The sequence below is a fragment of the Fundulus heteroclitus genome, chromosome 2 (assembly GCF_011125445.2).
Source record: "Fundulus heteroclitus isolate FHET01 chromosome 2, MU-UCD_Fhet_4.1, whole genome shotgun sequence".
Taxonomy (NCBI): domain Eukaryota; kingdom Metazoa; phylum Chordata; class Actinopteri; order Cyprinodontiformes; family Fundulidae; genus Fundulus; species Fundulus heteroclitus.
Genome location: NC_046362.1, coordinates 27,092,739 through 27,114,420, shown reverse-complemented (window position 1 = coordinate 27,114,420; position 21,682 = coordinate 27,092,739). Strand labels below are relative to the sequence as shown.

The following is a 21,682-nucleotide window of genomic DNA, read 5'->3' as shown; positions in this document are numbered from 1 at the left end:
CCTCTTAAAATTGCCATTAGGTGTGAGTTTGTGCATGACTACTTTTTTATCTCTGTTGCCCTCTGATGGTCTGGCAACCGGTTGCCAGACCATCAGAAGTTGTTAAAGTGCAACCGCATTTAACATGAAGTTGTTAAATGCGGTAAGATGTTAATTATAGGAAGAATTACTCTGAATTAAAGCAAAACGAAAGAGCAGAAGTATCGTCCCCATTGCTGAAATATTTACTGCTCATGTTCTATCTTCTGATTATATTTCAATCAATTGTAATGATGCTGAAATAAAATATTTACCAAAGAAGTAAAAGAGCTACTAAAAAATATAATGTGTAAACTATATGTACACAACATTTGTTTAAGGATACGTTTTTGAAACCTTTATGTTGATAGTCGATAATTGCAGTTTTTAGTCAAGGGAAAGATACGTTTTTAAAGGGTAAAACATACCAAAGCAATTTATTTTATTCATTTGGATTTTAAACATATGGCAAAAACTTTTTAGATGTGGTTTACTGATTTACAGCTACAACTAAGAAAATTAGAATATTGTGAAAGAGTTTGATATTTTTAGTGCCTTGTTTCAGAAAGTATTACTTGTGTATTTTATGGATTATTACACATACAGGAAATTTCCCTTTGGGATTAATAAAGTATTTTTGAACTGTATGTAATCGAAATATTTTGAAAATTAATTTCTTGTACTTTTGATGATTGAATATGTGTTTCGTTTTCTGAATTGAAAGACAAAGAAAAAAATATTTTTTAGATTTATCTGTAATGCTATCACTAAGCCACAGTACAATTAAAAACAACAAATCAATAAAAAATGCAAGCTTTAGCAAGGACAAAAACTAGCAAAACCCTGAAAAAAGGCATGATTTTGAGGTTTTGGTAGATATAGAATTGCCAAATGCAATAATCGTGTCCCAGCAATCAATGATGAATGTAAACAAGCTTTCTTTTACTAGTAGTTTCAATTGTTTACATGTCCATGCTGAGACTCTTCTAGCTCCATACCGGTTATGTTGTACAACCCAGAGCAACGCAAACAACGTCACCATGGTAACTCACGGCGTCCAGGCGGATTCGGGGGCGCGGTGTATCATGGGAAAAAGAACCCGTAGTTACATCGGTTCCAGCCCACCTGGGATAAACACAACAGCAAGAAAGAGACATTTCCTAACTATATCGCAAAGGTAATCTTTTTTTTTTTTTTTTTACAGCAGGTTGCTTTTTATATTCAAAGATAGACGCAATAAACACATATATTTAGCTTTTTGGTGCTTAACGCTCACGTTAGAAAACTACTCATGCTAATGCTAAAGTTAGCGAACTAGCTCAATGTTGCTAACTGTTAACGGATCTGTAGTAAACAATAGCATAGCATTGAGTATTTGGAAATGGTCAGGCTTTTCCAGTTTACATAGTCAAAGATTTGCAAACCAGATTCTGAGTTTAAAAAGATTGTAAATAAAACCACTGTTCTGTCATTTGCGTGTTTAGACGCAGACATCGGCTAGTAATGTCTGTTGGGAAGATGCCCAAGTTCCCTGCCTCTGCTTCCGAGGGCTTCAGCTCGACTCCCATCAAGGATAAAAAACGCCACACAGCCAAAGGGTTGGATAACGGCGTTGTGTCTGACGACGAAGACACGTTTTCGCTGCTTTCTCCCATCTATCATGACAGCTTCGACAGCGATGAAGAAGAGCTGGGGTCAATCCTTTCTCAGCAGACTTCACCCAGGCACAGCGAGGACTCGAGACTCAGCGCATCACTGGCTAGGTACTGATCCAGGTCAAACACGTTTTTTTTGTGTGGATACTTTAGATCGTATTTTCACCTATTTGTAACTTCTTCTTTTTTTTTTTTTTTTTTTTTTTTTAGATCTGAGCTGTCCAGAACCCATGTAAAGCAGAAGTTCAATGCACTAATAGAGCCTGCAGGTTCACCTCCACTTAGTGCATGGGAGATGTGGCTGCTGTGCAAAGCCAAGAAGGATCGTCTTAGGCTGGAAAAGAAAGCAGAAGAGGCAAGAGGATTTTTCTCTTAATGTTGATTCATATATTAAAAGTATCACCGTTCTACTCAATCTACTATTTAGAAAGTGGTATCACAGAACTACTGTTAAATTTCAAAATAAAGTTCTTAATGTCTTATAATGCAGGAACGCTTACTCAGAGAAAAAGAAGAACAACAAGAAAGGGAACGAGAGCAGAAGAAGCTTGTCATGGAAAAAAAGATCCATGAATGGTTAAAGATTAAAAGGGACCAAGTAAGGAAAAACTTCCTTAAGTGCCATGTGTTTTAGGATGACTAAGGTTACATTCCCACTGCAGGTCTTAATACTCTCTTCTGATTTTTTTTCTGAAATCAGATTGTTTTTTTTTTGGCGAGGTCGTTCCTATTACTAGTAAAATGCTGTCTATATCTGACTTCAGAGAGAATTGTTTGCAGCTCCAAACTGACCCACATGCGCAAAAAAACAATATTAATGACTTAATGATGCCTGCTTTGGTCCAGAAACATGGAAAAAATAGGTTTCATGGATTGAAGTGCCTATTTATTGCGCCAGCAGGTGTCGACACAATAAATGGCTTTTACAGACTGTCTTGAGTGGAAGTTTTCCTGAGGTGTAAAATCTCGCTGTCCCTCCACTGAGCAGCGCTGTAGCAGGCAGCTGCCATCTGTCTTGCTAATGCTAACTGCTATCACCTCTAGCTATTGCTGGTGCAAAGTTGTGACGCGTGTCGATTGAAAGTGACGTAAAACATGCATTAAATCCCCCTTGGTCGTTCCCACTGGAGTCACATTCAAAAAGATAAGATCCAAATCAGGACCACATATGGAATTGGCTCAAATGTGACCTGAAAAGATAACATTTGGGCCAGATCTGAGCATTCCCACTGGTTCCAAACGTCTGACCGGGTCACTTGACCTGCATAAAAATCTGATTTAGGCCACATTTACCTGCAGTGGGAAGGGGCCTAAATTGTGAGTACTAACAGAGGCTGGGAAGAAGGCCATTTGATTAGTTAGATTAATCATTATTAACATATGAATACATTTCATTCAATGTTTTTCATGTCTGATTATGTAGGTAAAAGACATGAGTTTTGGTATAAAATATGTAATATTTCCAGGCTTCATTCGAGATACAATTGTTTATACATTGTATCCAACCATCCATCTACATCTGTCTGTTTATTACCAGCCATCCTAGCATTAGTTCATCCATCTGTTTGTCATTTTCTTTTGTTTTGTTTTAAGGGTCTTACGTTTAGCCTGAAACTTGTGGAAAACTTGTGGCGAACCTTTTGTATTTGATTCAGAAATTTACAAAATTGGGCTGACAACTTTGGAAATTTGACTTTGGAAAACTATAGAACTGTGACATGAAATTATGTAAAAACGGAATAAATTCAGTATTTCTTTTAAAAATTTATTTTACCACAAGGAAAGGCGTGAGCAACTGGTGAAACAGAAGGAAGAGGAGGAAGAGATGCTGAGGCAGCAGGAAAAACAAAGGGAGATCGAACGAAAAGCCCAGCAAAAATACAGAGACTGGCTGCAGAAGAAGAACCACGAAAAACTTGAAAAGGAAAAGAAGGAGAAGGTCATATTTGTTTTTTTGTTTTTGTTTTTCAAAAAGCGTAAGAAAGTATAGTAAAATTTTTCTTTTATTTTATGTAACAGATGGAAGCTGCCATGAAGGAGGAACAGGAAAGAGAACGCCGCAATAAGGCAGAGGAGAAATTTAAAGAGTGGCTGACAAAAACCAACGAGAAAACCAGAGCTAGTCCCAAAACACATTCTTACCCTAAAAGTGAGTTATTTAAAGTATATCTTTTTTCAGCTTCAAGTTCTGGGGGAATCATCTTATCTATTGGTTGTCCCACATGCCAGTTATTGTGGCGTACCCTTTTGTTGGCTGCGCATGCACACTTCTAGTGTTTATGTATCCAGTGAGCTTCGGTTTCAGCCGTTCAGTATACTTACACTGCTCTTACCATATACTTTGTAAATGGCTGAGAGTCGAAAGAAACTACCGTATTTTTTAGACCATATGGCGCACCAGATTATAAGGCTCATTAATATTCTTCCCAAGTATGTAAAATCACTCCGCCCCTTCACGTACACAGCTCTCTATCCGTCTCTATCAGGAGGACAGAGTAGTTGGACTACATTGCCCTTTTTCTGACATAAGGCCAAAATAAACATAACTTTTATATTGAATTAACTTACTAGATTTATTGTTGCTAGCACGTACTCTGGGCGCGGGCTGCCTAAAGGCTCCCACATATTTAGGTGTACTGTGCGCATGCTGTGACCTTTGCGGACTCCACGCTGACTCTCCGCACACATTTTACCCATCATAGTCGAGCGTACTGTTGCCTACATTTCTTGTGGCAAATCCCTACAATTCCCACACTTTCTGCCAGTGGGATGAAGCGGTGGAACGGTGATAAAATATGTGATTTGCTAGCTGAGCGTCTAGAGACGTTTCTTTTCCAGCAGGCTCCCACCGCACACCTGTCCGTGAGAACACAGAGGGACTGTGATGCCACGGGTCTTTGCGACCGCCTGCTTGGAGCAGCTCGGTGTAGCAAACTCCATGTCACATTTAAGACAGTTTGACGTAAAGACTTCTTGCCTCCGAGAAGTTAATAGTGTGACACGTACCTGTATGAGCAGAGTCCGTGCCTTGAGTATGCTTCGAGTACGCGTGGACTTCCACGGAGTGAACTCCACCCTAGTATGTGGGGGCCTTTACATGAATGCACTTCTAGATTCGACATTACTGTCAGGCAGTCGTGTAGACAGCTCAGGGGTCCGATCAGGTAGTGACACAGTGTACCGTAATGCTTCGAATATCCATTGAGCGGAGCGGCTTTGTTGTTTACCAAAGTTGTACTTACACCTTTTAACTGATTTTTGAGCGCATTTTATCACCTAATATCGGCCAGTAAGCACAACTTTAATCATATATAAGGTGCACTGGATTATAAGGCGCACCATCAATTTTTGAGAAGATTTAAAGATTTTAAGTGTGCCTTATAATCCGAAAAATACAGTAAGTGTATTAGAAGTTTCTGAGAAGAAGCCTCAGAAGAAAGAAGCAAGACCAGAGTGGATTTCTTTTACGCTATCGCTTGCACTGTTGTTCAAAATGTGACTTGGGCATATCTTAACTACATTTCCTGAAAAATTGTCACCTGTATTATGAAAATTGTTGATTTGTCTAACAACAATAATATTAACTGTGAGCTACATTGGTTTAATTCTTTTTTATAAAGCTCATCATTTATAATTGTATTGGATTGTTTTCACTCAGGTCCCTATGAGGGATCGTACCCAGCACCCAGCTTCTGCAATCCCATCCCCTGGAAGCCGATTCACGTGCCTCCTCCAGAAACGTCTCCAAAGAAGACATCTGGCAGGAAACCTCAAAAGAAGAAAAAACCCCAGCAGAGCCCATGCACTGCTTTTAATCAAAGAAACACTCCAAGCGCAGCACATTTTCTTTACAGAAGATGACACAAACAGCTGTGATGCAGAGAGCTTAGACAGCGCCCTGACTCATGTAAACCAGCACAGCTCTTTGAATGAATCTCAGCTGAGTCATGAACTTGTGTTCTTTAAGATGGTCCAGGACTTGTTGCTGTATTTATCATTTTCTAATGCAGTCACTTGTCTTAAATACATTTGAATTAGTTTTTTAAAATACCTTCACAGAGCTTTTTAAAGATGATTTATTTTGAGTATTGATGCTTAATGTGGGTTTTATCCCTCAGTTTCTTAGAAATTGTGACAACATTTACAACTATGTCATGTTTAAAAGTAAAAAAACTGTATTAAAGGATCGGTGGATTCCTGTTGAAGAAAAATAAGTATGATCAGCTGCTGACGGCTCTTATTTGTATCTCGAAGTGGCTAACAAAACCACATTTCCCTCTGCTTCTCATGATGCGTTGACCACACAACAGAAAAGATGGTGTCCGCTTGTCACAGCCAAAGATAGACCCAGGTTCGGCTCAAGTGGCCCGCACACTCACACATTGTTCTGGGTCCAGCTGTGCCTTGTTCTTCTGTGGGCTGAGATGACGACAGAAACGAGTGTGGGGGTGGATAGAGAGGGAGGGAGAGAGAGAGAAGAATTGATTCAGAGCAGAATAACTCATTCTGGGTTAGCATCTGACTGTGATGCCAATGCGTGAAGCCTGAGGTAAAAATTATTTCAATTATACTTTATTTTGAATTGCTCGTGGTTAAATGCTGTTTTGCCTTTTGCTTTTTAGTCTCTCTGTCTCTCTGTATGTTGTCAGCTGCTGTGGAATGTGTTATTTGACAGCAGTCAGCCAGGGGGTCTTTAATGTAGGGCATTTCTGCAAACTAAAGAGAAGCTCTGGGCATTAGCAGACTTTTACAACGACAATGTTGCAGGATTAGTTTTAAATCTTTCCGTGTTGTTAATTTACACAAAGAGCCTTATAAAACGTGATGTATTTAAAGTGCCTTTGAAAATATATATTTTTGAACTTTCCACTGTGCTTTTTTTTTTTGGAGGGTTTATGTGATTGACCAACATGAAAACTTGTAAACCCATAGAAAAATGTTTTCTGTTAAAATAAAAATCTAAAACGTCTGCCATACATTTGTATTAAATTACAGCTGCAAGTGTTCTGGTATATGAGTCCATCAGCTCTACATATCTCGACACTAAAACTTTTGACTTTTGCAAAATTGCCGAGGGTCAGTCAGGTTGGATGGAGAGTCTCTATGAACATTAATTTTCAAGCCTTCGCTGAGATTTTCAATTGGATTTAGGTCTGGGCTTTGGTTCATCACAACACATGGATTATGCTTTCATGGTGACCCTTCTATTAAAACTGGATGTTCGCTTAACCAGTATCAAGTAAACTTGTCATTGTCAAATTCATTCATATAGGACTTTACAACAAAAAAGATGCTGCGCCGATGTGCTACACAGCAAGCCCAGAATAATTCATAGTAATTAAAATGAAGAGAGAACATACATAAGATATTAAATAATATATTAAATAATTAGTTTAAGATTAGTTAAAAATAATGTAGAAATAAAAATAGTTACGATATCAAGGTTTATTTTATTCAATAGCCAAGGAGTACAGCTGAGTCGTTAAAAGTGTTAATTATGAGAAACTCATATAAATCAGTAGATTCCACAGTTTTAGAGTATACGTGTTCATGTGAATGTATGGTGTTGTATGAGATCCTTTAAATTGATTAGGGCAAGACCATTTAGATACTCAAAAACCAGTAGCAAAATTTTAAAATCCTGTGACAGGAAGCATGTGGATTAAAGTGTGTACATGAGTTGTACGTTCCTGTTTTGTTGTTCCTGTTAAGTCTATTGGCGCCTCTTATACTGTAAGTTTTCTGTTCTCCGTGTTATACTCCATCCATTGTTCCCCACAGCATGCTGCTACCACCATCATTTAAAAAAAAAAAAAGGGTATAGCAATTTTAATATAAGCCAAAGAGTTCACTCTTTGTTCTCTAATCAGGTCACCTTTTTCTGCATGTTTGCCGCATCTCCTACATGACTCCAAAAAAACTGTAAAAAGAAAAAAGAAAAAAAAGGACCTTTCATGGCTTTCTTTCTTTCTTTCAACAATTGCTCTTGTGTTGCAACCTTTTCATAAAGTCCAAATTTTTAAAAGTTGTCCTGTCATCAGGATCTTCAACCTGAACTTTGGATCTCTGCAGTTCCAGTTGAGCCACCCTCTTCATTTTCAGATGCTGGATTCAATATCGCTCCATGAGACGTTAGGGTTATTGCTCACTAATGTTCTCTAACAAACCTTCAAGGTCTTTAAGGGACAACTGTATTTATACTTACTATAAATAAATTACACACAGGTGATCTTAATTTTTTAAACTTTTCTGAAGGCAATCGGTCTGTACTTTATTCAGGGAAATCAGAACAAAGTGAGCTGAATACAAACTATTTACCTAAAAAAAAATTGCTTAGCTCGTGTTGGTCTATCAGATAAGATCCTACTTCAATTTACGGTTGTAACATGACAAAATGTGAAAAAGTTCAAGCCACTGCGACTCTTGTCCATTGTCTGTTCTGATGGCAGCGTTTTTATTACCATAATGGGCAGGGGGCACATTTTTAATAATGGGTCTCAGATCACTGATATTTATATCTGCCTCTTTCAGGTACTGCAACCTCTGTAGACCTTGAACAGAAAACCAATATCCCAAGATGCAGTGGTGCAAGTGGGCTGGGAACTGGAGGTCACATTTGCCAAGACAGGTAGGAGGAGGCGTGTCTTAAAGGTTCCCAGAGAGAAAGAAACTAGAGTAGAAGGACGGCAAGTAACAGTCTAAAGGGCAAAGGTACAGACTTCAGGAGAGTAGCTGACAGAGTCGTGTTGACGTAGTCATCATGAAACTGATTTCGTATTTTAAGCTTTACTTGTTCACAAGAAAGGAATATGTGTGCTGGAGTATTTGCTTTTTTTAGGTGTGTCATATTTACACTTTAGATTAGGTTAGAATGACAGAAGAAACAAGCAGTTGAAACCTTTTTTTTTTTTTTTTTTTTTTTTTTTGCACACACAGACTTTTGTTTTTTCTAACCTGAATGCGGCACATTTAGCCCAGGACTGCAATTCATGATATTTTACCGTTCTTGTGATTCTTAAATTTCCTCACAAGGATGTGACTGAGCTTTATGTAAATACTCTCTCCTGTATTGACACAACTTAGAGGAAACCAGTTCTGTTGCAAAGAGGCACAAAGGCCTTGGGATATTGCGTTACAGCCGCCGTATTTTTTTTTTTTTTTGTCACCATGCAGTCTGCAGAGCCAGATGTTGAGGACTCCTTTGACTTTCTTTTTAAAATCGTCCTGGTCGGGGACTCGGATGTTGGAAAGACCTGTATGGTGCAGCGGTTCAAGTCGGGTATATTCATAGAGAAGCAGCAGAACACCATCGGGGTCGACTTCACTGTTCGAACCCTGGACATTGATGGAAAAAAAGTGAAGGTAGGTACTTTGTAGCTGTGTCTTCAAGGGTGATTACTACCAGGTAAAAGTGGAGTGTACTGCCTGAATCCCAGATGTCGGCAATGTCCTTATTGGGTGTCATCTTACATATATTAATATTTATGAAGCTATCTTGCTCAATGTTCTTAAAATCACCATGTACAAACTTGAAATATAATGATATCCTGCATTAAAGATAATACTGGTTATTTCATTTATTTAGTTTACCTTTGTGCTGGCTCTATGGGTATGTTGGTTTGTTAAATCCAAGTTATTTTAGAACATAGATAATTGATAGGCATAAATAAAACACCCCTGACAGTTCACAGCACAGTCTGTGTCAGGTGAAAACTCAGTTTTTGCTGATACTGAACCCACACGGTTTAACCCATATTTTTGCTGCGTGTTCCTTCAGATGCAGGTGTGGGACACTGCCGGACAGGAGCGTTTCCGCACCATAACACAGAGCTACTACCGCAGTGCCCACGGAGCCATGGTGGCTTATGATATCAGCCGCCGCAGCACATTCGAATCTGTTCCCCACTGGATCAGGGAGGTGGAGCAGTACGGAGCAGCCAGCGTGGTAGTGATACTTATTGGTATGTAAGTATTTACAGAGTTGCAGTGCCTTTTAAAAGCACATCAAATAAATCTCAATATATCTTATTGGCCTTTTTAATGGTTGCTTTTTTTCTAAAACTAATCAAAAGTGAGAAAGTTGCATTGGATTTTAACCCCTGAGAGTCAAACCTCCTATCACTACCTGCCTTTGCCCCTGCACGTCTTTTGGGGTATTGTCTTCACTAGCGGTGCACATAAAGAGACCCCCCCCCCCACACACACCCATTCTTCTTCGCAAAATATCTTAAGGTAAGTCTCTCTGTGAACATAGCTTTAGATTTGGACTTTGGCTGGTGCAGCCTATCAGGTAATTAAATTTTGATCTAAATCAGTCTGTTGCAGCTCTGGCGATACGTTTAGGCCTTTTATGTATATTTAGCGCTATTTGATTCTTTTGCAGCCATTAAGACACACTGCGCTACCACCCCAATGTTTCACAGTGGGGCTTGAGTGTTCAGGGTAACGTTCAGCTTTAGACTTACATTTATATAACCTTTATGCACAAAGGTATTCCCAAATTTCTCAGTGTGACTGTATTCTTGAAATATTATGACTTTATTCCTGTAATTTCCCCCAAAAGAATTGTGTTTCAGTCACTGTAGATTAAAGAAAAAATAAATTATTGTTCACGGAGAGGTACATTTCCACAAGAAAACTGAGGTTTTGAGATAAATTTGACATATTTGCGAGAAAAAACGTGGATGTTTTCTGATGTCGAAAACACGTAATTTTTCCCCCATGATTAAAGGCATAAATTTGCTAAGATAGAGTAAGTAAATCTCTGGCATTGCAAAGTCAGAAATTTTGGATTAGTGTTACTTTTCGGTTTTATCTGACAATTTCACTTTCTTGCAAATGTTTGCCCTGCTTCCCTACATGGCCTTTTTGTGTTTTTTTCCCCCTCCAACCATGCCAACAATTTAATATCAAAGGCCAAATTTATGGAGCACACAACTAATGTCAGTAGATTCTTCTACCTGAGCTGTGGATGTTTGTAGCTCCTCCCGAGTTACCATCAAACTCATGGTTGCTTCTCTGAATAATACACTCCTTGCCTGGCCTTTGAGTTCAAGTAAATGGGCACAACTTGGGAGGTTTGCAGTTCTGTCAAATCTTTTCCATTTTTGGACGATGGACTGAACAGAGCTCTGTGAAATGTTTAGTTTATAACCTAACCCTGTTTTAAACATCTTCCACGCCTTTATTCTTGACCCTTTGCTGTGTTCCTTGGTCTTCATGATGCTGTTTGCTGACTAAAACTTCTGAGTTTATACTGAGAATAAATTATGGACAAATGAGGTGACTTCTTAAGGTAACTAGTGCTGGATTTTTTTTTTTAGGATTATTGGAATAAAAGAGGCTGAATATAAATTAACATTTCACATTTGAGACTTTGAAAACGTGCTTCACTATCCTTTATTTTCCACTTAAACATTTTGCTCTGCTTTGTGTTGGTCGATCACATAAAATCCTAATAAATTACATTAAAGTCTGGGGTTGTAATGTGAAAAAGGGGGCATGAATACTTTTGCAAAATTGCTGTAAATACACTGCTAGAAATAAAGCCCACTATAATGATGAGGAGTATTTTCTGGAATACTGAACATTATCTTGCTCAGTTTAATCACATATTGAGTTGATGCTTAAAGTAGTTCCATTAAAAAGGATGTTTTAAAAGAAGATAAAAATTAAAATTTTGACATCTTCTCTGCAGGTAACAAGTCGGACCTCCACGCTCAGAGACAGGTGCTGTTCGAGGACGCGTGCACGCTGGCCGAAAAGAACAGCCTACTGGCCGCTCTGGAGACGTCAGCTAAGGAGGCCCAGAACATAGACGCCGCCTTCATCCTCATGGCTCGGGAGCTGCTGGCACGCAACGGCATGACCATCGCTGGGCAGAACTCTCATTGCCCTTCCCAGTTCATGCTGAGCGACAGCTCGCACCCAATTCAAGCCACCGTTTCTGACGATAAAAAGTGTGGGTGCTGAACAGACTTGGCCAGATTTAGCATTTAATACATGGACCTAAGAGGGCCTAATGGATTCATTGTCCAAACAGGACACGTTTCTTTAAAGACAATATTTGCATATTGTGTTTTACTTGTGTGACAAAAGGGTTTTGTACATTTTCTTATTATAGTATTTATAATTGATTTGTACTATGTAATAGGTTTGTAGTATTCCTTTGGGGGGGTTAACTGCTGTAAATGTGATAAGACACAGCTTTGCTCTAGGACTCTGTACTAACACATCACCACAGTAAACACAATTCCATCTTCCATCTTTTTAATTGTTCCTTTACAAAATATGGCTTTTACAGTACATTACCAGAGTTCAAAAGCATCAGCCTGCAAGTTTCCATCAGCTTCAAATCGTCACTACAGATGGAACAGGTGCTGCAGATCATTAAATCTCGTAAACATTTGTGTTAACTTCTCAAACTGCCCACCATTTTCAATACAAACTCCAACAGTGCAATTCTGTCAACCACACAAAAACTACAGATAGATAGACAGACAGACAGACAGACGCAAAATTAAAACAGCATTTTAAAGGTCTAAATTGAACATTGGCAACCAAATCTCCTGAGCATTAGTGGTTATACATTAACCCTGACTTACAAACAATTCAGGCTGGTATATACCACGCAACACTATAAAATATCAAGAGGGTGATTTATAAAAAAAAAAAATAAAATTCCTCGTCATTTCACTAAGTGCTTTTCACAATAAAAAAACATTTGTGCCTGTGTAGCCTTTGCCCCAAATTGATTTAAGCATCCTTCAGCTGGACTGCTGCTCTGTTTAAACAACCCAATACCCATATAGACTCTAAATATTGTGTGCTTTAAAAGACATGAAAGAGCTGATGTAATCTGTTTGAAACCAGGACTATATATATATATATATATATATATATATATATATATATATATATATATATATATATATATATATATATATATATATATATATATATATAAAAAAAAAAATATACACACACACACAGTTGCTCTCATGACATTTCTAAAACACAAAGCTTTTGTAATGTAGAACATTTGACTGATAGTTAAAAACATTTTGTGTATATGTGAGCTTTGTCCTCCACATCGCAACTAAAAAAGACATCACAGAAAAAAATATAAGAAGTAAAAAAGCTGCAATAACCTGGTAGAATAAATATGCGCACGCTTAAACGATAAACCTTGTGGAAACCCCTTTTGATTAATTTTTAGCATTTAGTCTTTTTGAGTTCAAACTTGTAATCCATTATAACAAATATGGGGCGTGGTGGTGGTGGTGGGTGCAAGCCTCAGTCCTCGATGCAGCCGTCCTGGGTTTGAGTCCTGGCCCATGGACCTACTTTGAAATAAAGGCCACTAGTGACACAAAAATAAGATTAAAAAGTATAGTAAATCTAATTTACTTGAAATAAAGTTCTGCTGTCCTACTTGGCTTTTTTGGACATCGACGTTTGCATACTTTAGCTGGTTACAAACAATCAGAACAATCTCAGTACAAAGGTATCAGTCAGGAGAAAGTTACAAAAAAAAAATCACAGCATAAAACGAACACAACGACACAGAGAAGGTGGTCTTCCAAATATATTGGAAAACAGGGGCTTTACAAACACTGGACCTTTCTCCAAAATAGAGGTAAAAATTAGATTTGACAGATTATTTTCTTTGGATGGAACTGAGCTTTTTATCAAGATGAAGTTCTGATCAGTTTGAAATACCAGAGAGACGCATGCTTGACAATTAAAGGAGTAAAGACATTTTATTTTCCAGCAATGCAGTGAATTTAAGCCAGACGTCTTCAACTCCACTCCTTGAAAGACACCGCCCTGCATTTATTCATTAGTTAATTACCTACCAGGTCATCCACTGCCACAGAGACCACTAAATCAGCCAATATTAATTTGATTCAGGTGTGCTGGACCTGGGATGTGTTTTTAAATATGTGCTAATGGGGGTGTCTTGTGAACGAGAATTCAAGACTCAATGACACTATCTGAATAAATAAAGGTTTAATAATAAAAGGCTGCAGGAGAGTGGCTGTTGAGCACTGGATATATATCTTATGTCCAAATTAACATAATGAATCAATTAGAGAATAAATTTGGTTTTGTTAACCTTAGCCAGAGTCAGGATCCAAACGTTTTAGGGGTCACCTGAAGTGGGTTGTGCAAAATTAATGTCTTCCCCATCTGATGGTGAACGTTTGAAAGGCAGAATGAGCAAATAGTACCAAGTGAAGATGTGGTTAAGGTAATTCCTCCCAAAAAAAGGCTGAATTAGCTTCAACAAACAATTATCTTAAGGTTGTGCACATTTATGAAACATTATTGAATCTTCTTATACCCCCCGCCCTTCTAACAGATTTGTTTCTCAAAGTACAAACAAATCCATATTATTTGCCACATTAATGGTTAAAAAAGTTTTGAAATTATTTATCGTCATCTAATTTCTTTTAGACCGTAAAACCTTCCATTTAAATAGAGGTGTACATACACAGGGTGCCATGTTGGGAGCCTCAGTTCTGCTTTTTGCAGATAATCTGAATCTATTATCAAAGCCAGGCTGCATATGAAAGCTTTAAAAAAAAGATAAACCATTTGAATATTTTTTGGTGCTTGTACTATACCAAAGGCCAGCCCTCCTGCTGGAAAACCAGCTCCACTGCCTCCTTCACATCCTGCACCACGAAGGAGGGCTGTGTGAGGGTGGGGTCGAAGCGGAAGTCCCTGTGGCCATGGAAGATGCGCTGCTCAGTGACCGTTTGCGCTGGGTCTGAAGGCAGCTCCTCCTGGTCTCTGCTGTACACCCCTGTACAAACCAGGATGGAGCTGCAACCCTCGGGGAGCTCCTCCTCGGACCCGTAGGCGGCGCCGCCCATTTCCGTCGCTGTCATTTTACTGTCGACAGCTTCAGCGGTGGGATCTGCTCCCCCTCCACAGCTCTTGGCCTGCACTTTGGCTTTGGTACGCCGAGAGGCCTGAAGGTAGCGATTGTAGAGGTTGGCCCCATATATGTCTGCCATAGGGTTGTCTCTAAAAAAAAAAAAAAACAATCAAAATAAAAATGACTCTCAGGATTTTTGCTAGTCAAACATCTGCTAAATAAGCTCACCCTATAGCATAAAGCGTCTTCACAGGTGTCTTCCAGCCAAGTGTCTCCGCCTGTTGTCTGATCAGCAGCTCGGCGTAGTTATACGTCACCACACTTGGTTTACCAATCAGAGCCTCATACTTCAGATCATATCCGGTGATTTTCTTGTACAAACTCTCCAAGCAAACCAGGAACATGCCATGTCCAAACCTGCAGCATGAGAAAAATTCACTATTCACTTCTCCAAAATTAAATGTCAATAGCCCCATTTACACTACCCTTGTTAAACCGATCCATGCTGAGCTCGGACCGGGCTTGGATCAGTTAACCGTGCCGAGCTTGGTTCTGACGACCGTTTACACATCACGCTAGCACGGTTCCTCGCCTCCTAGTGACGAGCTACGGTACTACTGCTCTCTAGGATTGAAGGAGAGAATCAAGCAAATCAAAATGGCAGCGCCCGTAACATCCAGGAAGTTATGCTTGGTGATATTTCGTTGTTTGCGGCGAGTCAGGCGAAGAAGGCAACATTTGGTGAGTTTACTTGACGGAGTCGGCTTTTGGGAAGTGGATAAGACAAACGAACGTCCAATCAGGATTTACAGACGCAGGAAACATCGACGGACGTTGAGGTTCATCACACAGCTAAGCAGAATCATCACTGGAAATTGTGTGGCACGGTAAGGAAGCTAGTATTTTATCAATGTCTGAAATGTCAGCTGACTGTAAGGAGATGACGCGGTCTGCTCATGCGCTCTTTGTTAGAGAACTGTGCCAGACCGAACCGGACCGAGCCCACCCATCGAACTGGTCTAGATTTAGCGCGGTCGGGTTGTTTCTGGCTCGGTTCAGTTCAGTTTTCGTTCCATTTACACTCGATAGTTATCTCAGTTACCGAGCTCGGACTGGTCTTAGCTCGGTTAAAAAAGGGTAGTGTAAACAGGTTATATGCGTTTAGTGTGGCATACAGACTCACCTTGGATTTCTTGCCTCTGCCATCCACAGCAGGTCCATGTTGCAGGCCAGGACTGGGATGTGAGGATACTTGGTCGCGGTCCATGATTTGCCCGGTTTTCCACTGGTTAGCAGAACATCAATGATGAGCTGGAGGTTGGTCTCCCATCTGATTGGCTCACCAAATAAAATTATAGCTGCAGACATTAAAATGAGATATAGTCTGTATAGAAGTTAACTTTCATGACAGTGCCAACCCCATTTATCGCCTCCATAGTAATGTTTAAAAAGCCTTAAAATAATTGTATCTTTTATTGGAGCAGCACAACTGTACGCTGAAATTTTTAGACAAAACAAAAAAACTTTAATTTGTACAATTATTCCCTACGAGAAAAATCCCATGACAAGAAATTTTGTTTATTACAACATTCCCAGTGGCACATTTGTTGGTGAATCTGATATTTCAAAAGGAATGTAACTGAAGTGTTTTATTAATGTATGCTTTACTTAGATAACTGCGATTATCTTGCCACCATGTACAGGGAAGAGGATGTTAAGGAAGATTAAAAAAATAAACAAAAAAAACTCCAATGTTCACTGAGAACTGTAGCAAATCTTTGCTGCACACAATCTTGAGGATTATAAAAACAGTGTTAAAAAAATATCAGGCTGATCTGTATAGATAAACTCTTGGCATTGCAGTCCTCCCAAAAAAGAAAAAACATGGGGGTTTCAAATGTTTATCAGATAAAACGCTTTTCAGCTGATACAGCCACTGTTAAGCATGGTGGAGGATCTGTGTTGCATTCACTTGAGGACAAATCCTCAAAGGAATGCTTCACCAGACACACCAAACCTCTGCGTACATCTCCATCCCCAGATCTAAATCCTATAGAATAACAGTGTATGCTGAATAAAAGAAGAGTCTATAATAGAGAATCCAGAACTCTGGATGACCTTCACTGAGAGTAACGGACAAAGATCTTTCCTCTCTGTATCCTCCAACCTTGTGAAGTGTTACAGGAGAAAACCAAGTGTTGTCCTTTTGGGAAAAAGTATCCATACAATGTACTGATTACAGTTCTATCACTGGTTATTACAGAAAATTATTTTTTAAAAAAGAGACTTCACTAAAAAGATATTCAAACTAATCAATAGATACAATAAATGTGTAAGATTATGCGAGGGAAATAAAATGTAAAATAATTTTAAGGCTTTTTAAAAATTTTGACAAGGAGGTGCCAATAAACGTGGGTGTTGGAAGGAAACATACCATCTATTGGCCGTAAGCCTTTAGTGGGTGGAATCTGAAAGAAATATGACGGTAAGTATGACGTCTAACTCACGACAAGTAAACAGCTTTTACCAATCAGTTGCACTTACTGAGTCTTTGGGTCTTCTGTCGTGGTCAACAACATCCAGGACTGGATACGCATCTCTGAGCATATCTATGGTAACCACATCCTCAAAGCCCAGGCTGACATTTTGTGAGTTAAAGTCACAGACAGATCAGCAATTCAAGAAAACGTTTTTTCATAAAGATGTTAAAAACATATTTCTTTATGGGTAAGGGTTGGGCTAAACCATCCATTCTTCCCTCTATTGTTTGTACCTGATAATACTTGCAGTGTCATGGAGGGGCTGGTGCAACTCACCCGCCATCAAAAGAGAAGCGAGCTACACCCTGGACAGGTCCTTCTCAGCCTGTATCTTCTCCATAGTGAACTTACAAATGTTTAACTTACAAATAAACTTTCAACTATAATTATTTGGTCCACCCATTTTTCATTAGGCCCAGCCAAAATGAAATTTCTGGCTACGCCACGGACGCTTTGAAAAATATCCGATACGTATCCAAATTAGTACCGCATATGAACGTGGCACTAATCGGATTTTTATTGACAGCTAACAGGGTTGAGAAAGAGGGCGAACACATGCAGCAGAAGTCCACGAGCCAGGACTCGAATCCACGACAGCTGCGTGGAGGACTGCGGCCTCTGTAGATTGGTTGCATCCTCTACCTTTGCGCCACCGCTGCTCCTTGACAGTGCACAATTTTAAGTAACATGTATATTTTTCAATTCATACTGTAAGGAAATGTGCTTTAATGACTACAATAAATATGATCAAACGCCAGAAGGTCACTTAGTTATTTTAGGTTGATCAGGGATCATATACGCTGTAGGAGCCAAAGCGCCAAAATGGGAAAGATTTCAGAAAATAATCTACAATTCAGTTACGTTATGCATAGGGAATTTGCATTTTTATAGCAATAGATCTTCTTAATTCATGGAGAAAGCTTACCTGGTGAATCAGAACGTCGGTATAAACATTTCTTTGCAGGTACCAAAAAAAATAAATAAGAGGGAATGGAAATGGCAAAGTGTAGCTACAAGCTATGGGTAAAAACCAGTCAAGTGCAGTATTTTGTGACAACTGTTTTAAATATTTTAAAACTTTTATCGTTTAATTAGGCTTTTACCATTACCATTTTTGTTTCTGCTTTAATTTCTGAAGACCCTACAATGGTGCATACATGACCTCCAGTGGGGTCTTGACCCCTACTCTAAGAACAATGCTTCTAAATAACCTCAAACTGAACTAATTTAAACCGCCCACACATTTAAACAAAAGGAGGAAATCTGAACAGGCTTTCCTGCTGCGGTGGGTACAAAGATTAAATGCTGATAACAAAGTGCAGCCTGCACCAAAACACACTAAATAAACAAATCATGTACAGACTGGCTTAGGCAAACAGCCAGATTGAGCGGAGGAACCGGTGTCCCTCAGATAAGATAGGATACTTGTGAGCCACCTCCTCAACAGGTCCCTGGCCCGAGGCCAGAACGCACATTTTGTGAAACTGGGTAAACATTCGCAGAGGACTGTGGGACAGCATCACCTGGTCTGGAGACACCTGAGATAAGAGGAGAAAAAAAAAAAAAAAGGGAAGTCCTGAAAACTGCGAAGAGGCGAATGAATTTGACGATTGTTTGAATGTGGTTCATTTTACCTCCACCTCCAGCAGATGAGACAGATGCTCGGCTTTAGTCTGCCTCATGCAGTTCCCTGCGTTTGTCACAAACACCACGGGTACCTTGTACTTCCCATTGCGGTCCACCAGGTTTCTGAAGCACTGCTTGGCTTCTGGGATCGGGGTCCTACCTCGGATCAGGACCCCATCTATGTCAAAGAGGAGCCCAAAGGAGCTGGGACCCTACAAAGAAGAAGGAGAGGAGCCAGAGTGGGGTTATTCATTACGAACGTCTAGACAAGAGGAACTCAGTGCTTTGGTCAGATGAGACCAAAATTATGTTTTTAGCAACAAACACTCCAGGTGGGCTTGATGTGGAAGAGGTCATTAGGCCCACTGCTGGGTATGGTGATGGCTCTATGATGCTGTGGGTGTGTTTCCATTCTAAAGGTTCCAGGAAACTTGTCAGAATATACATGGCATCATAGACTCCAAAGCCATGGTAGAAAGAGGCCTTGAGCATGATTTCATTTAGGAGCTCACTTCCAGATAAATGCAACGATATTTACTAATTATAGTCAGTGATTAGGGTAAATGTAATTATTTTGTTCATAGGAAACCATAGCTAAAAAAAAAAAAAAACAGGTTTACATAAATTTAGATTAGTAAAGCTTTAAACAATTTGGCCAGGGGATGTCATGGATTCAAAAAGCATCTGATAATCTCCATTAAAATTAATTGGAGTCAAACCTCAAACACAACGTTTCATTGTGTGACATCATAGAAATATTAAAAATAATTATGCAAGATACCAAAAAGAGAACGGTGGATTCCTCAAATCTGGTTTATTCTTTGGTCCATTTGTTTAGAACACCTGGAGGTGCCACGTTTTCCTGTTTCAACAATTACACACAAGTTGAAAAACGTGGGAATGAATGTCCAGCCATCGCATCGTTTAGGAAGGGGACAGGTTTTGCGTTAGTCATGGAGACGGATGACCCAACTGTGAAGTACGGGGGTGGCAGCTATATATGTGTTTTTTTTTTTTTTTTTTTTTTTTTGCTGCAGATGGAAATTTATGTAAGCGGCTGAATTTAAAAATAGGTAAATGCAATTATCTTGTAAAAAACTTCTCACTCATTATTTTGGGATTTAGGCAAATATAAGTAATTATGGTCATCCTAACTGACCCAAGAGAAAAACTTCTGGCACATTAAAATGTCAGGCAGTGAGAATAATGTTTTTTCTTCTTCATTGCAGTGTAAGTAAATATGTGGTGTTAAATGGAAGAACCACAAATAAGAAAATTATATAAAGTATAACTAAACATTTCTTTCTAATTATAAAAAGTTTTGAGGTGGACAGCTTAATCCCCATAGGCTTTTTATTATTATTATTCACACAATACTTTGTACTGATGGCTACTGTAATTAGAATCAATGTGGGCTATCTGAGATTGAATGAAGATATTGACTAATTTTAATTGAATTTCAATTATGTGTAACTGCATGTAGATTGGGTCCTTCTGATTTGAAAAGGCGACATTTCACAATTTAGTTCACAATACTAGTTATTGTAGTTATTGTATCACTAGTTATTGTGAACAGAAGCTAAAACTGGACTCTGTATCACATGTGTCCTGCATTGTTTGAAATCACTGCTGCACTTTATCCTGAAACCATCCTGTAAAGTTACTTTATTCTGAAATTCACTGCAATTCACTGAAATTCTCAAGCTGTATGCAAACGAAATTTCGTTCTGTACGCACTCTGTGCATACAAAATGACGATAAAGTTTGTCTAAGTCTAAGTCTAATCTATATATACATATCTGTAAAACTATTTATAGTCTTATCCACCTGTATATTATATTCGGTACATATCCTGCTGTAAATTTAGTTCACTATACTAATTTACTGTGATTTTTTACTTACAATTTACTGTGATTTTTTTTACATTGTTTACATTTCAATTGTTTACATAAACTGCTGCTGCATCTTTATCCTGAAATTTACTGCAATTTACTGTGATCTTTCAAGCTGTATGCAAACGAAATTTCGTTCTGTACGCAGTTTGTGCATACAAAATGACAATAAAGTTGTCTAAGTCTAGTTATCTATATATCATACTCATAGGACAAATCTATCAGTAAAATTCTGTTTATAATAGTATCCATCTCTATATTTATTCAGTAAAAAAACATGTCCTGCACCTATGGAACCATTGTTTATCCTGCACTTGCTGCTATTGCACTTCTGGTTAGACCTAAATTGCATTTCGTTGCCTTGTACCTGTACCTGTGTAATGACAATAAAGTTGAATCTAATCTAAGTTGCTGTGATTTGTCCCAGTAGAGGAGCAGAGAAGTTCACGGGAGTTGGGGTCCTATATTTTTGGCGAGGGAGAAGTGGTCAGAAGTTATTAAAACGGAATATTCTGTTCCTTTTTTTGTGTGATCTGGTCACATTAAAACGGAACTCGCGAGACACGGGATCACTCTCAGTTACTGTGAAAACACAACGGAACATAGGTGCGGTGATTTAACCACCGTGGATCCCGGTCTGCTCGCACACGTGGCCTCTTCCTGACACCGGAGTGAACTCAAACTGCAAAAGCAGACACTTACGCGGCTGTAACTTCTCGGGCTGCTCGCTGGTTTAGCTGCTCCCTCGCAGATTGATCTGAGCAACTGCCTGCAACTTTTAAAACACCCCAGTCTCTGCATGGCTCCGGGCACTAGAGCTGAAAAGCCCCGGCGCGTAAACAACGGGAAAACTTGGCTTCTTCGTGAAAGTGACACCTGGGGTAGGAGCTCATAATATCCCCGCCGGCGACTGTCACCTGGGACTCTTCAGGCTGATCGCGTGGCTGCCTCCATTCAGGACAAACTGTGCCTCCAGTAATGCCGAAGCCTGAGCGCATGCGCAAAAGAGCTCTCACAGTATTACGTAATGTCCCTAACGTTCTATGTTACCGGAAGCCAAACGCG

At 39.2% G+C, this 21,682-nt stretch overlaps 3 protein-coding genes across 4 annotated transcripts; 2 read left to right on the top strand and 1 right to left on the bottom strand.

The window, feature by feature from the left end:
- Positions 1-1,043: 1,043 nt before the first annotated feature.
- zgc:153293 (uncharacterized protein LOC555710 homolog) lies at positions 1,044-6,525 on the top strand. Of its 2 annotated transcripts, none has more exons than XM_036151817.1 (7): positions 1,044-1,195; positions 1,503-1,781; positions 1,884-2,028; positions 2,164-2,271; positions 3,454-3,612; positions 3,693-3,822; positions 5,332-6,525. In XM_036151817.1, the coding sequence occupies exons 1-7, from the start codon at positions 1,059-1,061 to the stop codon at positions 5,532-5,534; spliced, it is 1,161 nt and encodes a 386-aa protein (XP_036007710.1). In that variant the 5' UTR covers positions 1,044-1,058; the 3' UTR covers positions 5,535-6,525. The 2 variants fall into 2 exon arrangements, with proteins under 2 accessions (XP_036007710.1, XP_036007705.1); XM_036151812.1 differs by having other exon boundaries at positions 3,693-3,823; positions 5,324-6,525.
- LOC105922631 (ras-related protein Rab-19) lies at positions 6,141-11,935 on the top strand. Its single transcript, XM_036151824.1, has 5 exons — positions 6,141-6,222; positions 8,205-8,301; positions 8,847-9,035; positions 9,451-9,634; positions 11,371-11,935. The coding sequence occupies exons 2-5, from the start codon at positions 8,251-8,253 to the stop codon at positions 11,643-11,645; spliced, it is 699 nt and encodes a 232-aa protein (XP_036007717.1). The 5' UTR covers positions 6,141-6,222; positions 8,205-8,250; the 3' UTR covers positions 11,646-11,935.
- Positions 11,926-21,615, bottom strand: hdhd5 (haloacid dehalogenase like hydrolase domain containing 5). Its single transcript, XM_036151805.1, has 8 exons — positions 21,320-21,615; positions 18,734-18,937; positions 18,525-18,637; positions 17,104-17,197; positions 16,994-17,027; positions 15,743-15,917; positions 14,788-14,976; positions 11,926-14,708 (listed from the first exon to the last, which is right to left on the bottom strand). The coding sequence occupies exons 1-8, from the start codon at positions 21,416-21,418 to the stop codon at positions 14,297-14,299; spliced, it is 1,320 nt and encodes a 439-aa protein (XP_036007698.1). The 5' UTR covers positions 21,419-21,615; the 3' UTR covers positions 11,926-14,296.
- Positions 21,616-21,682: the final 67 nt, after the last annotated feature.

Excerpts from the sequence above, each read along its gene's own strand:
- hdhd5 (XM_036151805.1), bottom strand. The coding sequence starts at position 21,418 with ATGCAGAGACTGGGGTGTTTTAAAAGTTGCAGGCAGTTGCTCAGATCA. Across the intron at positions 17,028-17,103 it reads ACAGAAGACCCAAAGACTCA|ATTCCACCCACTAAAGGCTT; the intron begins GTAAGTGCAACT and ends TATTTCTTTCAG. Across the intron at positions 14,709-14,787 it reads AAGACGCTTTATGCTATAGG|AGACAACCCTATGGCAGACA; the intron begins GTGAGCTTATTT and ends TTTTTTTTTTAG.
- LOC105922631 (XM_036151824.1), top strand. The coding sequence starts at position 8,251 with ATGCAGTGGTGCAAGTGGGCTGGGAACTGGAGGTCACATTTGCCAAGA. Across the intron at positions 9,036-9,450 it reads TTGATGGAAAAAAAGTGAAG|ATGCAGGTGTGGGACACTGC; the intron begins GTAGGTACTTTG and ends GTGTTCCTTCAG. Across the intron at positions 9,635-11,370 it reads CGTGGTAGTGATACTTATTG|GTAACAAGTCGGACCTCCAC; the intron begins GTATGTAAGTAT and ends TCTTCTCTGCAG.
- zgc:153293 (XM_036151812.1), top strand. The coding sequence starts at position 1,059 with ATGGTAACTCACGGCGTCCAGGCGGATTCGGGGGCGCGGTGTATCATG. Across the intron at positions 1,196-1,502 it reads TTCCTAACTATATCGCAAAG|ACGCAGACATCGGCTAGTAA; the intron begins GTAATCTTTTTT and ends TTGCGTGTTTAG. Across the intron at positions 3,824-5,323 it reads ACACATTCTTACCCTAAAAG|TCACTCAGGTCCCTATGAGG; the intron begins TGAGTTATTTAA and ends ATTGGATTGTTT.